This window comes from Pseudopipra pipra, chromosome 13 (genome assembly GCF_036250125.1).
Source record: "Pseudopipra pipra isolate bDixPip1 chromosome 13, bDixPip1.hap1, whole genome shotgun sequence".
Lineage (NCBI taxonomy): Eukaryota > Metazoa > Chordata > Aves > Passeriformes > Pipridae > Pseudopipra > Pseudopipra pipra.
In genome coordinates, this window is record NC_087561.1 from 19,607,824 (window position 1) to 19,622,511 (window position 14,688).

Consider the following 14,688-nt stretch of genomic DNA (forward strand, 5'->3'; position numbering starts at 1 on the left):
GCTTTACAAATGTGGGTTATTTTTTAACCTCCTGTAATGATGTTCACCTCTTTCTGAATCACAGCAGACTGGTTCCTAGACTGGGCATTTCTTCCTCCTGGTATCGATATTACACTGAATATGCACAGAATGACAGCATTCCAGGGAGGGAGGAGGGGAAGAAGCCCTTGGGGTGGGGTGGAGACCTTCTTCTTCAGTGCATCAGTAGGAAATCTTGTGCCATGTGCAGCACTCTGCAGAGAAATAAAACAAGCTAGACGTGGAGGATGAGCTGGGAGTGCCTCTCTGCTTGCTGATTTCCCTGCAGTGGAGTGGTGAGGACACCTTCATTAATTCTGCTTGCTAATGAGCCAGTGGCACTGCTGCAGTGCAAACTTTCTCCCCTCCTTTCTTCCAGGGACAGATACACTAATGCATTTGTAGCAGTTATTCTTCAGGTTGGCTTTTCTCCTTTGGCTCATATATACATGAATTTCTGCCGTGAGGTTTGAGACAGGAGAATTTAAGTTGCTCCTCCTTGGCCCTTTGTTGTGTTTCCCCAGTATGGGGGTTTGGGCTTGGTACTTAATTATGCACTGCAGACACAGAGCATGAAATCACAGGTATCTGTGGAAGACAGAGCAAGGCAGGCAAAGAATAAAACCTCTGCACAGCTTTGAGTGATTCTTGACTCAGAGATGGAAGAATTTTTCTGCCATAATTTTGTTGGTTTTTTTTCCTAAGCTACTTCAGACTTCAATAAATACGTATTTCTAGGGGTACCCTGAAGCAGTTTCAATATTGATTATTTTCATACAGCCAGCTTTTCTCTTTGGCCAAACATTGTCAAGAGCTGGTTGTGGCAGACAGTATCATTCATCGACAAAGTAAAAAAATCCAAATGCGCCCCAAAATCTCCATACACTTCGAGCTGTTTCAGTATGGGAAGATCTAAATGTTTTATACAAGCTGCACAGAATGGAATGGGATGTTATGCACTGCCAGGTCCCTCATCTCAATACCTTCCCAGATGTGACAGAAATACCTGAGGAGGAGGAGGAGGAGGAGGAGTATGTCACGGTGACAAGAGGACAGTGGAATGATGTGAGAGTAGCCAGGTGGCTCCATCATTTTTAAGTGGCAGAAAGTAACTGAGTGGGTGGTGAGGGGATGAGGACACTTTATGTGATGGGCTGTTTCTCATCAGAGTGCCACTTGGCTGCATCTGAAGTTTGCCAGTTTGTAATTTTTTCAAAACAATGCAATAGTGGGTGTTACTGGGGGTGCAGGTGCATTTTGGCCATTCTGGTGCCCTCAGGTGCAGGTACATTTTGCAAGGAACCAGCAATCTGTGCGTGTTTTCTGAAAGCATGCTCCTTATGGACACATCCATGATATTCTGGGGAGTCATGAGAGAATTAATCACTGGAACTGTGCCAGCAGTTCTGACTCGGCAGCCACAGGAGCAATCTCGATGGAAAAACAGCAACAAAGAGCCAGGTACAGGAGGAAAACCTGTGAGCTGGTAACCAGAGCTCGGGTGAGTTGGAGGGATCAGTGGTGCACAGCAGCACTGGCACTGGGCATCCCACCCACATACTAGAGAGATGGAAGCACTTGCAGCTTTCAGATATTTTAGGAAAGTACAACGATACTTAACCCCTCAGGGTACTCACCAACTCACCAAAGTGAGTCTGAGAAAAATGACATCTAACTGCTGTGTGTGAAGGTGTCACAGCCTCTGGGTGTGATACAGTGAGCACGAGTGGTGTTGGTAATGACTTCACTCTAGCAGTGAGTATTAAGTTATGAAACTGTTTTGTATGTTGTGTTTTGAATCCTCCTCTTGGTTTGTATGTCTGTTATTTCAAGCTAGTTCATGTCAGACAGCTGTTACTGCAAAAGACTTTTAAAGAAAATATTGCTTGGTGGTTTTGCTAAGGAGGAGTTTTATGAACCAATAAACTTAGTTTGAGATACACAGCTGGCCAGTCCTTACATGTTTTGGGGTGGTAGGTTGTCCTCATATAGAGGTAAGGCCAGTTCCTCAGTCTGGGCTCAAATCTAAGCTATTTTAAAGCGTTAGGAAGTGTTCATCTCAGCCCCACTTCAGAACCATTAATTTGAATTTCTTAGAAATCGAAATGTTGATTTTTAACTGTCATACAGCAGGAAATTAAATTATCCTCATGTTATGTTGCCAATACAAGCTGGGATTAATATCTCTTGAAACTTTTCATGGTACTACAAAAAACTAGATTCTAGAAGGAGGATTAAATGGCTCTTCCTTGGTTTGTCAGCTGAGTGAAATATCCCTCTTTGGCCCTGAGAGCCTCCTGCTGACCAACATATACAAGTGCTGGTCACTACCCATGTGCAGACCCTGTATTCAGTGTGCAGGTAACACGCTCAAACCTTTTCTTCATTCTGTAGTTGCCCAGGTCTCAATTACTGTGCCAAAATTCATCTGTGTCATCAACAATAATTAATTGAAATGGCAAATTCTCTTGCACCAACTTGGTGCCTTTGGTGACACTTGGACAGGCTGATAGGACAAAGGGGAATGGCCTTAAACTGCAGGAGGGGTAGACTGAGATTACATGTTAGCAAACACCTCCCTGGGAGGGTGGGGAGGCCCTGGCACAGGTTGCCCAGAGAAGCTGTGGCTGCCCCATCCCTGGAAGTGTCCAAGGCCAGGTTGGAGGGGGCTTGGAGCAACCTGGGCTAGTGGGAGGTGTCCCTGCCCATGATCCAGATGATCCCTGGGGTCCCTTCCAACCCAAACCATTCCACACTTCTATGACCTCTGTTACATTTCCCCGTGGAATACGATCCATGGGAAAAAATGCTGGACCCCTCCTTTCCAGGTCCCTCTTGGGTAGCTGTAGCACACCTTTAGAGGAGTGGGATTGATTCCCAGCATTAGCTGCTCTCTCTGGTGCTTGTGACTGGATGGGGGGAATAGGTTGCAGCAGTGGTGTGTTGGGATGCTACCATACAGCAAGAGGCCTTGTGTGTGAGATCAGCCCTGGAGCCTTGCTCACACTGGCAGGCAACTTAATTGCTTTTTGTTAGCTAGCTGAAGTATTCATTTGAAGGTGTAGAACTGTTTGTCTTTTTGCTGGCTTTGGCCTAATTACATGTAACCCATGGACTGGAATCAAGTTGTTAATATTCATCTGGTGTTTGCAGAGCCTCTAAACAGAGGCACTCGATGTGCTCTGGCTTCACATGCTGCATCTTTCTTCTGTTGTTAGACCAGACAAAGCTAATTCTCCATCCCTGGGCCCAATCCCTGCTCAAGCAAGTATTGTCAGCAGGATCAGAAGGTTAATCCTTTCTGTTGCTTTTAATCTTTGAAACCCCAGATGTTTCTGCAACCCCGTGTACCACCATGGCCAAACCTCTCTGGGTCTTATTCAGAGCAGAATCATCACATTTAAGTAAAAAACAAGACAAGCTTGCCATCTGTAGATGACCTCTGGCTGGTTTAAGATATCACAGGGAATTTGCTGATGGCTTTGGGGGTTTTTTGGTGTAGTTAACACACCAGTGCCCCACTTGACAGGTCAGTAAGTCTCAGCCCATTACGTGCAAAGCAGTGCAGCAAGGTTTGCTCTTGCTACGTGATAGAAGTTGAAGTATCCAGATGGAACCACATAGGTTGCACCCCCCTGCATTATCCCATTTTTTATTTAGGCCTGACAAGCTCAATTAGCATTATCTTGTGCTTCTGCATCGAGGGGACTCTTGTTAGAAAGGCAGAAGAAAAGAAGAGAAGTGAAAGATGAAGGAAGAATGTTGCTGAGGAAAAAGCAGTGAAAAACTAAAAGGGATTTATCTGGGAAGAGCTTTCCCCTGACATGGAGCAATGGGAACAGCTATATTATTAAGAATTCTCTGAAAAGAGACTTCTTGGATGCCAGTGCCTCACAGATTTCCTTTTCAACACTAGCAATTAAGTTGATGCTGTTGATGCAGGGAAACAGTATATGCACAACCCCATCCAATTAAATGGGGAGTTGTCTGCTAACCTGGATGTTGTGTTTCTGTTTGTGGTCCTGTCCCTCTCAGCCCTTCAGCTGCAACCCCTCCTTTTTCTGGGGAGAAAATGGAAGCTTCTCTCCTCAGTCAGTGCTATCTGCACAGCTCAGGGTTCACTTAGAGACTTGAGTGATCTCATACATTTATAATTCATCCTTTTCTTTTGGCTCAAGGACATATTTAAACGATCAGGACATAGGATTTTTTTTTTATTTTGGAGCAGTTTTTCAATTTTTGGCAGCTAAGCTGCATTTACTGTGCAAGCAGGCTGACTTCCAGAGGTGTCAGGCACCTGCTTCTCCCTCTGGTGCTATGACCTTTACGGGCTCAGTAAAACACATAATCCAGCACCACTCCTTCGCTGAGGAAAGGCACTTTATGACCAGTCATAAAAGAGCAAACCACTAAAGCATTTGGTGCCTGACTGCAGGTACAGAGTTCTGTACAGTCGTGCAGGGAGTGGGACTGGAACACCACCAGTCTTGGCTCCCAGCTGACTCTGACTCTGAGGAGACACCATGAGGTGAAGCCTTGCACCTCCCAATCCCCCTGCAAAACCCACAGGCTGTTTCAGCCCAGCTTTAGCTGCATTTTGCTCTAGTCTTCACCAAGATAACATGACTCACATGCTGGCTTTTAGGCTCTCCCCCCTGAGCTTGAGCAAACATGGTGGAGTGCCACGATTTGTCCTTTTCCTTTGAAACATATCTGCAGCTCCTCAGCTTGAGAAGGCAAAAATCAAACAAAGTGCTTTGCACATGGAGAGCAAGGTGGTAAATTTTGTAATGCTGCTTCTTTCCAGGGGAAGTTTGTGCCACACTGGCTCTCGATAAAGCTGTGTCCAGCAGAGGGAGCTTATTCATCCAGGAGAGAATCTAGCTGTGCCAAGATTCCCATCCTCCAGCACTGTGTGGACTGATAGGATTGAGCACCCTGAAGCCACAAGGCTGAGACTTGAGCTCGATTTCTAAGCTTTAGTTAGGACCACTGATTGCTCAGAGAGGAACATGTACTTCCTTAAGCCCAGCAGTATCTCCAGTGTAGCACGTACATGATAACTTTTGCAATTTTAAGTTCATAGACTCATAGAATTGTTTGGGTTGAAAAGGACCTTAAAGAGCACCTGAAACAGAGCAAGGACCACTCAGTCCCCTGCACTAGGCTGCCCCAGCCAAAAGTGACCCCAGCAGAAGTGCTGGTGATGCCACCCAGCCAGCAGTAGCACAGTCCAGTGGCTCAGCCCCACTCTGCTTGCACACACCAGGGAGCAAACAAGCCTCAGGGAGGGCAAGGGGGACTGGCAGGGATAGGGAAGTGCCTCGTGCTCCTTTGTATCTGGCTCCCACCAGTCTGGCAGCAGATTTCAAGACATTTCTTCTTCCTCGGAAGTGGAATCCTGGGCTGACTGGCTATGCAGGAAAAAAATCAAAGATAATATTCTGGAATTAGTCCAGGTAGAAATGAGGCTAAATTGTTTTTCATGGTACTAAGTCATCAGCACTCACTTAGGGTTAGCTGTGCCTTCTCAGCCCACCATTTCTCTAGGGGCATGTGTGAATGACTTGATTTTGACCCGGCTGGGGGTAGTTACCATTGTCAGCACAGCTGTCCCTTATCTTTCTGACCTTCAGCATGAAGAGAGGCTCTTATCAGGCAGCGTTAAAGGAGAGGGAATGGGTGGCAGGAAGAACAAAGCCCGGGTGATATCCTTCTCATTGTTTCTTCCTCCTGAGGCTTTTTAGAGAACTTATTTGCATGACCTTCCTACTGCTCCAATTTATTTGGCTATGAAAATAAAAACAGGACTTTACTGGAATATGACTGCAGAAACAAAAAGGTGTCAGTTCACATCATTTAACTGCACTAAAAGCAGCACAATCCCCACTTCTCTATGTTTTCTTCAGTATTCCTTGGCTTTCTCATTAGTTATCGTTTCCATTCAAGATACTGGTGGGAGATGAAATGTAATTGATTTTTATATAAATATATATATATAAAACACACACACACATACATATATATATATATATATATAACACCTAAGTACCTTGTGGAATGCAGTGCACTGCTATAATAAAAACTTCAATTATGAATATATTCTGCACTTGGAAGATATAAATAGCAGCGATACTAAAGCATGCATTTTCCATATACAAACAAACTGATTCCCCAGGGCTGGGGGAATCAGCCAACTCCCTCAACTCCCTCACAGTGTGGAGGCCTGTTCTGGGAAGGGATGGCCAGTGCCACAGCTCATCTGGCAGGTCTGCTGTGCTGTCACTCAGGAGGGAATGCCCATGCTCTATTTAGAAGCCACTGGTGGTTTTCTTTTCCATTGCAACCAGAGACCATAATTTCCATTTCCATAATTTCCATTTCCATAATTTCTGAGCCTCTTTGACTGTGCTCCAAGGATGGAGTCCCTTATCCATCTTATAATAAAATGCAATTGCTGTGCTATATGTCTTGTTGACACTCTCAAGTGGTGGACCTCAGACTCTGCCAAATAAAGGAAACTTTTCCTAACTTCCTGCACTACTTTCATGGGCTCTGCCATGAGTGGGATCTTCCCCCAGCTTTTGAGTTCTTAAGGCTCACAGTCCCAACGATGGCTTCTCTGCTATGTAAAAATTTAGATTTGTGGTTTTTTCCCCCTTGTGCTCTGTTTGCTTTCCTCACCTAAGAGCCTTGCTGCTCTTGTCTGAATTCAGGTCTTTACCTCTGTCATGGTCTAAGAATTCACTTTATCCCAGTGCCAGTATTTATTTGTGAGTATTTCTTCAGGACTTGCCTTAGACATCCTTTTCTCTTTCTGTGCTGCAGCTAAAAGCCCCCTGCATCCCTCTGGAGCTGCTGTCCAGGGAGCTGCTCTCCCTTTCCACCCCCCTGCCTTGCCTGCTGGTGCACATTCCAGCACTCCTTTGGTTTTTATGTGCTGGTTTGCCTCTGCCATGGGCTTCTCATCCCCAGAGCATTGCCACAGCTCCTCTTCAGAGGGGGAGTGTGAGCCCCCTGCAGCTGCCCTTGTTGCTGCTGCTCAGGACTTTGCTTCGTCCAGTGCAGCCTGTGGTTTTGTGCTACTTTCATCACTTCTCTGGCTGTCTCAGTCCCTAACTCTTCTAATTGCTTTTTCTAATGCTAAATTGTCCTCCTTTAGAATTTTTCTTGTGTAATTTTTGAGATTGATCCTATTAAGTTCTTACCATTCAGTGTGTCATCTCCAGCATTGAAAGCAAAGTAATTTGTTGCCAGCTATAGCTGAATTACCTATGCATTAATTGCCTTTGTAACTCCCTGATTTTTTCATAGACTATTTCTTTCTATGACATATTTTTCTTTGAGAAATGTGAAGCGTCATTTACATCAAATAGCCTGCTTGGATTTTTGCTGCTTGCTCCTCTGAGTCCGTCTCCAAACACCCAAGCTCTGCTGATGTTATTACCAGTTTGCCCAACACACATTGCAAAATTAACAGCTTTGAAACTGCACAAGAGTTGTCTGTGTCAGGTTCTGTAAAGATTAACTTTCTCCTGGCCCTCATTCTGCAATGCTTTCTGTTCAAGGGCATCTTTCTTGTGCTAGCCTGCTTAACAGCCAGCACTGATATATTTTCTGTGCTGCTTCCTGCTCTGGGTTTAGCAAAGAGCAATAAAGAGGCACGTGACAGAGAAATACATTAAATAGTCTAGTGGCTTATCCTGCGTTTTACAGCACAGCTAATTACACAGCAGAAAAAGCACCTTTGAAGTTCCTGTGCCTCTCAGGCAACCACCCTCCCTTATTCAGGTAGATGTTACATTTCTCCCTCCTTCCTAGAGGAAAGCACAGCAGCTTGGGCACATCCCAGTCTTGTGGGGCTGCCGGTGGCTCTTCCTGAGGCAGGACAGCAGCAGTCCTGCTGCAGAAATCACACCAGCTTCTGCCAGCATTCCCAGCAGAACTGGAAAGCTTCCCATCCCTCCTTCGAAGGCAGCCAGCCACAGCCAGCCAGCCTGGTCCTGAGGGCATTGTCACAGCCATCTATATCTGCATCTGACAGGCAGCAGCCCACTGACTGCTGTGTAATAAAACACAAGAACGGCACATGCAGCCCTTTCTGTGCCAGCCAGAACAACACCAGAGATCTCTAAACTTTATCCTTCCAAGTGGGCAGAAGCCCTTGCATGCAGCTGAAGTAGCTGATTCTCTTGTGATTGTTCTGCAGTGGAAAAGGTTGAGGGCCTCAGCATACCTTGCTGCTGAGTGTTACCATCATCTCACCATTAAGTTTCACAGAATCATTTAGTCACAGAATGGTTTGGGATGGAAGGGACCTTAAACATCATCTAGTCCAAGGCAAGGACACCTTCCACTAGCCCAGGTTGCTCCAACCTGCCCTTGGACACTTCCAGGGATGGGGCAGCCACAGCTTTTCTGAGCAACCTGTGCCAGGGCCTCCCCACCCTCACAGGGAAGGACTTCTTCCTAATATCTTATTAGCAATATCTTTCCTGCCCTTCTGAGCTGAGGCTCTGCACCAGCCTGATGTGGAGCAAACCACAGTGTGCCGGAGTTCAGGGAGCTGCCAGAATCCATTCCAGCCTGGCAGCCCGGAGCTAACTGAAATTCAGGGCTATCCCAGTGCTTCCAGGGATGCCAGCTCAAGAGTCAGGATACTGGGCTCCCATGTCCCCATTTGCTAGAGCCTTCCCACAGGCCAGCCCCCTGCTTCAGCTTCTGTGTGCTGAGATAAAAGCCACAGTGATTTCCTCCAGCAGCTCCCTAGCCACAAGGAACTGAGATACTAAAGTGGTGAAGAGGTTGAGGAGCATCTTGGCAGTGGTGAACCACCTCATACAGAGAGCTGACACCACGTGCCATTGCTGGGTCTCAGGACCCACTGGGAATCTGGCTGTTATTTGGCAAAGATGATCTAACTTGTATTGCCCAACAAGCAGAGGGTGATCGAAATCTTTATAGAAAACATCTCACAAACTGTAAACAACACATTTTCTACACAGAGATAGAGATGGAGATTAATGCTTGAATTATCCTGGGTAATTAGTGTAGCAGGTAATCACTTAAAATCTGGCACATCTGTGAATACCTCACTTTGAGTGAATTAGAAGGTGTTTGCAACTGCCACAGTAAGATGGCTTCAGTGATCCCACGGGAAATCTTTGTGGGAGATTAATCCTCACTTCAAAAGGCAGAGATTTGCAAGAGGATTATGTGTCCAGGATGACACATTCACATTGTTGTAGGAAGCAAGGCCTTTTTTTCCCTCACAGCAAAGCCAAATGCTGCTTTCTTTGAATTCATGTATTCTTTGAGCTTGAGGGCTCGGCCCTCTTCAGTAGAGTGTTTGAGAGCTGAAATGCTGAACAGTGCTTGAAAAAAAGTGATGACAAGAACAAGGGCAAAAGAGAGGACAATGAAATCCAAACTTGGTGTTAAAAATCCTAGAGCAACAAGGTCACACTTGCAAAGCTACTGGATGCATTTCTTTAGCTTATTATAAATGTTACAGAAAAGATGTCCTCTAAGAACACTTTGAGACAGGTCTGTGAGGATCCTGTCCTCGCTGCTCACATTCAGGCAGCTCCCAAAAATGTGCATCTTGCTTGTGGTCCTGCAGTCACTGAGGAGACACCTCAAACCTGGAGCACATGTGGTGGAGCCACATTCACAGCCAGTGCAGTGACTGTTGTACTGGCTCAAGCTCATGAGTGCTTCAGGTGTGAATGAGGTACGGGCTGGATGTTGAATCGTGGTTCTCTTGCTCCTCAGCACACAGAGCAGAGTTAGGGGAACTGTGTGCAGATTTTACTACTTACTGCACTAAAGAGAGCTCTAACCAAGAAAATGGTGGTTTCCAAGCACACAAAGACATTCTCAGTAAAACTGAAGTGTTTCTTTGCTCTACATTTCCAACACAGAACTGCTGCCAGGAGCTCTCGTCTGATTTGCTCGAGTTCGCAAGACATCAAGGTGAATAATTGAGACAGGCTGAGTTTGCAAATCCTGGGGAATTCACATCAACAGAACCAAGAAGGAAAGAAGAGATACTTAGAGCTTCATGCAGAGGGTCTGGTCTGTCTTTTAAGAGAGGTTATAGTGCACTTGTTTACTGAGATAGCACAAGAAGAAGTACAGGTGGGTTGAAGCCAGCATCCATCAACCTCATTATGGACAGATCAACAGGGGCTTGTTCAGACCAACCACAAAAATGTCCCCAGGGAGAAACTCTGCTAAGTTTCAAAACACTCAGCCCCTAGTAAAGCCCATGTAGTCATATAATCACAAAATGCTTTGGGTTGGAAGGGATCTTAGAGGTCTTCTTGTTCTAACCTGCCATGGCAGGGACATTTTCCACTAGATCAGGTTGCTCCAAGCCCCGTCCAACCTGGCCTTGGACACTTCCAGGGGTGAAGTGTCCCCTGCAGTTATTTTAAAATGAAAGAATAAAAAGAAAACACCCTGTGCAGAAATGCTTTTTAGCCCTTTTTTTCCTTCCTTTCCCAGAAACAAGTTTGCAATCCCCAAGCTTGGGTTTTGCCTTACTCTTCAAACAGTATCCACTACCAAATTACATCTTCACAGGACATTCCCTTTTATAATATGCTGGAGGAAATTGCTGCCCCACCAACCCCACCACTGACACTGGACCTTTGATGGACCTTTGTAGAAGGGAAGAGTGGATTTATGACCTTCTCCAAACTACCTTCTCCCTGCTTCTGGAAGAGCCTTTAACTCTGAGCAGTTATTAAGCAGAGTTGTCCTGTGGGCTGGTTGTCCCTAAGCCAAATTCTGGGAAGGAGGAACAGCAGCTGCATGGCAGCAGCATGTCCTGCTCTCCCTGAGCTCTGCAGACCTGGTTGCAGCCTGCAGGTAGAGACAAATAAAGAAAACATGAGCAGGACTTGTTCTTTTTTTTTTTTTTTATGGTGGCAATTATTTCTACTGCTACAAATCGCATTTTTTACTACCCAAAACTTCATTTCCACCAGCATCAACTTCTAACACTTCACAGTGATGCTGCAGTTTCTCTGTTTATGGGTCTGACTGTGTAAGAGGAAAAAGGGGCATGTCAGGCTGCATCTCTGAGGCTACATGTGGCCTGCAAACAGCCCTTTTGGTGAGCTGGCATGGCACAGTGGTGTTCTGGGCTGATTCACACTGTCTGCAGAGACAATACACTCCTGGGCCACTGAGACAGTCCTTTTAAATCGAGAGCTGTGCATAATTTGAATGCACTACTAAAATGGAGTTCAGCTGCACCTCACTGTCAAAATGTGAGCATATTTTACCCGTGTCAGAGCACTGGAGTGTAGCCAGAAAGCCAGTGTAGTAATTTTTTGGGCATGATGTTCAGCCATATTTTATTAAACTCCCTGTTCTACACTTCACTGCTTGGCTCTGTGAGCTGCAGCCGAGCAGCCCTCACTCAATAAGCTGCTTGTTCCATCCTTGTTGAAATCTCCTTGTAAAATTAAAAACCCCACATTGTCCTTTTCTCCCACCTTGAGCTGTTACTTAGCCTGAATCATCATGGCTTTGGTTTAATCTCATGTCAGATACTGTTCATGTAAATGCTGAACAGCTAAAATGTCACAACCATCAGCATGGGATCTGCTTTAAGTTGCTGCAGCATCTCTCTGAGGCCCAGCTGGAGGCACTGCCTCTGCTCTGATGTTCAGGGAATATGCAGTTTGTTCCTGGGCAGAACAGCCCGTTGGCTCCATGGACTGGATTGCAGACAGATGATTTGGGGAGCCCAGTTTTGAAGTCTGTAAGATCAGTGTCTTCTGTATTCCTTTCCTGGGGACTGTATAGACCCTGTGCCTCTCCATGCAGCTGTAAAATGATGCTATGAACTTCCCACCTTCACTTGATTGGGATGAAAAGCACTAGAGCAAGCAAGCTATCACAGTGATAATATAATGTAAAAAACCCACCAACCTAAGAGTAAAATGTCTCCCAGCTTCTGGAAGGATAATGCAGAGGCAAGATGTAAAATAAATGTGTCACTCCCTTATAAGAGCAGAATTAATGGATGCTGCAAAAAAACAAATCAAAAAACATTATGAAATATCTTTTTTCCAGGAAAGAATATGAGAATTCATTGGATTTAGACATGAGAAACAATGGTTTTTGATAATGCAAGTGCTAGCAAAAAGTAAACTAAGAAATGTGTTTTCGTGCTTCTTGGGGAACTTTTGTATTTGTGAACATGTATTGTGTGAATAAGCACAACCTCTTAAGGACAAAGATGGGCTTTAGCACTTGAAATTCTCTTTGCTGGATGTTGCTGTCCTCTCATTTCTCAGTGGTTGGTATTTTTACACTCCAGCTACATTTCACACCAGTTCTTTAAGCACACCCCCAGCAAGGGAGATGGAAGAAGCAATACTGCTTTGCCTGCAGCTGGAGAAATCCTTTATTGCTCACATCACCTCCTCGGCTGTGGGTATTCACTGCAGGAAAACCTGCCTGAAGCTGTTGATGGTGTCTGTCCTTCCCTCACAGGACCATGCCGACATCGAGTGGAAGTTCGCACGGACGAAGCTCTGGATGAGTTACTTCGACGAAGGTGCCACTCTGCCCCCTCCCTTTAACATTGTCCCCAGTCCCAAGTCAGTCTGGTACCTTTGCAAGTGGATCCACAACCAGCTGTGCCCAGGTGATGACTCTGACAATGAACAGAAGAGGCATGAAAACCTCAAAACATTCACAGTAAGGAGCTCATGGGTTTGTACTTCATTTTTTGAGGGTGTTGTGCATGTTCAGGATCATGAGGGCCACTGCTGTGCTGGGGCAGCAGACACTGCTGGATCATGACTTGCTAAGAGCCATTAGGAGCTCTAAAGACTGGAGCAGACAGGTAACACCCCCGTGTCTCTCTCCTTCCAGGAACGACACGCTGACAACCTGATTCAGAATCAACATTACCAGGTAAACTCTTGAGCATGTACAGTTTTTACTCACTGTTTCTTTCTTCCTGCTCATTTTCTAATTCTTCAATTCTTGCTTGCTTCTAGAATATATTTTGATAAGTGTAGGTCCTCTGAGAGGATTTTGCTTATCACAGATTAAAACATTTCCTCACTGGAGGTAGATGGTTCAGTAAATCTCTCCTTGCCTTTCAGCCCCCTTGAGCAGTGGAAAACTTGCCAGGTATCAGTCTGGCTGCTGAAGCAAAGGTGACATCCCTGTTGCCCTCTCAATTAAAACTGTTTCTGTGCATTTTTACACTCTTGAATTGTTCCTCTCCTGCTCTTTTTTGTAAAGCATCCCTAACTCAAACAGTGGTTGGGATTTTCTTTTGTTTTGGATGGCTCAGAAAGAAGGAATGGTTCCTTTGTTGAATCTTGCTGGTTTTGTTTATTCTCAGCCTGCCTGTCATCAAGGACTCATTAAAGCCAACCTACAAATGGATGAAACTTAAAAACACCAGCTTCAGACCTTGAATTCAGTGGGATGTATTATGTCAGCATGCTGGAAGGAAAAAAAATTCTGGAGAAAGTTAGGTGGTACATTAGGCTCTACTGCCAAAAGACATTGGTAATTTGTCTTACTTAAGACATCTCCTACCTTTGGAAGAGTACTTTTATCTGAAGTTGATTGTTAACAAAATTAGTCACCTTTGACAACAGATGCTTTCTGACTTCAGAGCACAGCTTATGGGTAGCAACAGTGGGATTTCTTAAAAACCTCCCAGCAAAACCATCTTCGTGCTTGGTGTCGCTCAGACTGGTTATCCCTGTTCATGAAGTGGGGGAAATGAAGGGCGAGTTTGTCCATGGAGCACACACAGGGAGCCTTGGTGTATGTTGGCTGGCACAGGTAAATGTTCAAGCTCAGTAAAGCCATCAGGGAGGTACATGAACAGAGCAAAATGAAGCTCATCCAACCAAAAACATGGAGTGTAGCCAACATCCCAGGTGACACAGGGGAGTGAGAGCCCGTGGAGAAGTCACTGAGGGTGTGATTCAGTCCTTCCAGTGCCGCCCACTGACACTGCAGCCACCCTGAAGGGAGTTCCTGACCTGCCTTTAGGGCAAACAGAGGCAGCTGGCAGATGTGCTTTGAGGTGAATGCCCATTGCACCGTGGGGTCCTGGCTGCTATTCACATCATTTGCTGCCAACATACCCTCCTTGGCTTTCAAATACTTTATAAACATCTTCAAATGCCAAATTTAGCCTGTCAGGATACACAAAATATACACAGGAGATTGGTGATTCTAAAAACTTTCAGCAGCTGAGATCAAATGGCTCGAGCACACCGAAGAACAAGAATTTTTTCTCAACAATTTTTACATATACAAACCCCAGGACAAAACACCTGCTTAACCTGTAGCCAACAACTGAGCATCCAAGATGGGAGGTATATCAACCTTTCCCAAGGTTTGCTCTGTTTAAAAGGAAGCATTCTGTTTCTAATGGTGAGTGATTTTGGTTTTAGCCAGCAGAGCCAGGACAGCTGCTGTTTGTAAGAGCTCAGGGAAATACAATCAGAACAGTTTGGGCTGAGCCAGCAGTTGAATCACTTGGATTGTTTCCTATTTCAGGAAGTGATAAGAAATCTTGTGAAAAGATATGTTGCAGCAATGATAAGGACTTCCAAAACCAACGAAGGCTTAACTGAAGAAAATTTCAAGGTAATTTATTATTCCTCAATAATA

General features: G+C 45.2%; 1 protein-coding gene across 5 annotated transcripts in view; it reads left to right on the plus strand.

The window, feature by feature from the left end:
* Positions 1 to 14,688, plus strand: part of TRPC5 (transient receptor potential cation channel subfamily C member 5) — a 102,699-nt gene that overhangs the window by 79,305 nt on the left and 8,706 nt on the right. For all 5 annotated transcript variants that reach the window (XR_010434141.1, XM_064670266.1, XM_064670263.1 and 2 more), the window contains exons 8-10: positions 12,532 to 12,738; positions 12,916 to 12,957; positions 14,575 to 14,664. Coding sequence is in view for 4 of the 5 variants with exons in the window: in XM_064670266.1 (XP_064526336.1) it covers positions 12,532 to 12,738; positions 12,916 to 12,957; positions 14,575 to 14,664 (339 nt within the window). In the remaining variant the exon portion in view is untranslated. The remainder of the gene's footprint in view (positions 1 to 12,531; positions 12,739 to 12,915; positions 12,958 to 14,574; positions 14,665 to 14,688) is intronic.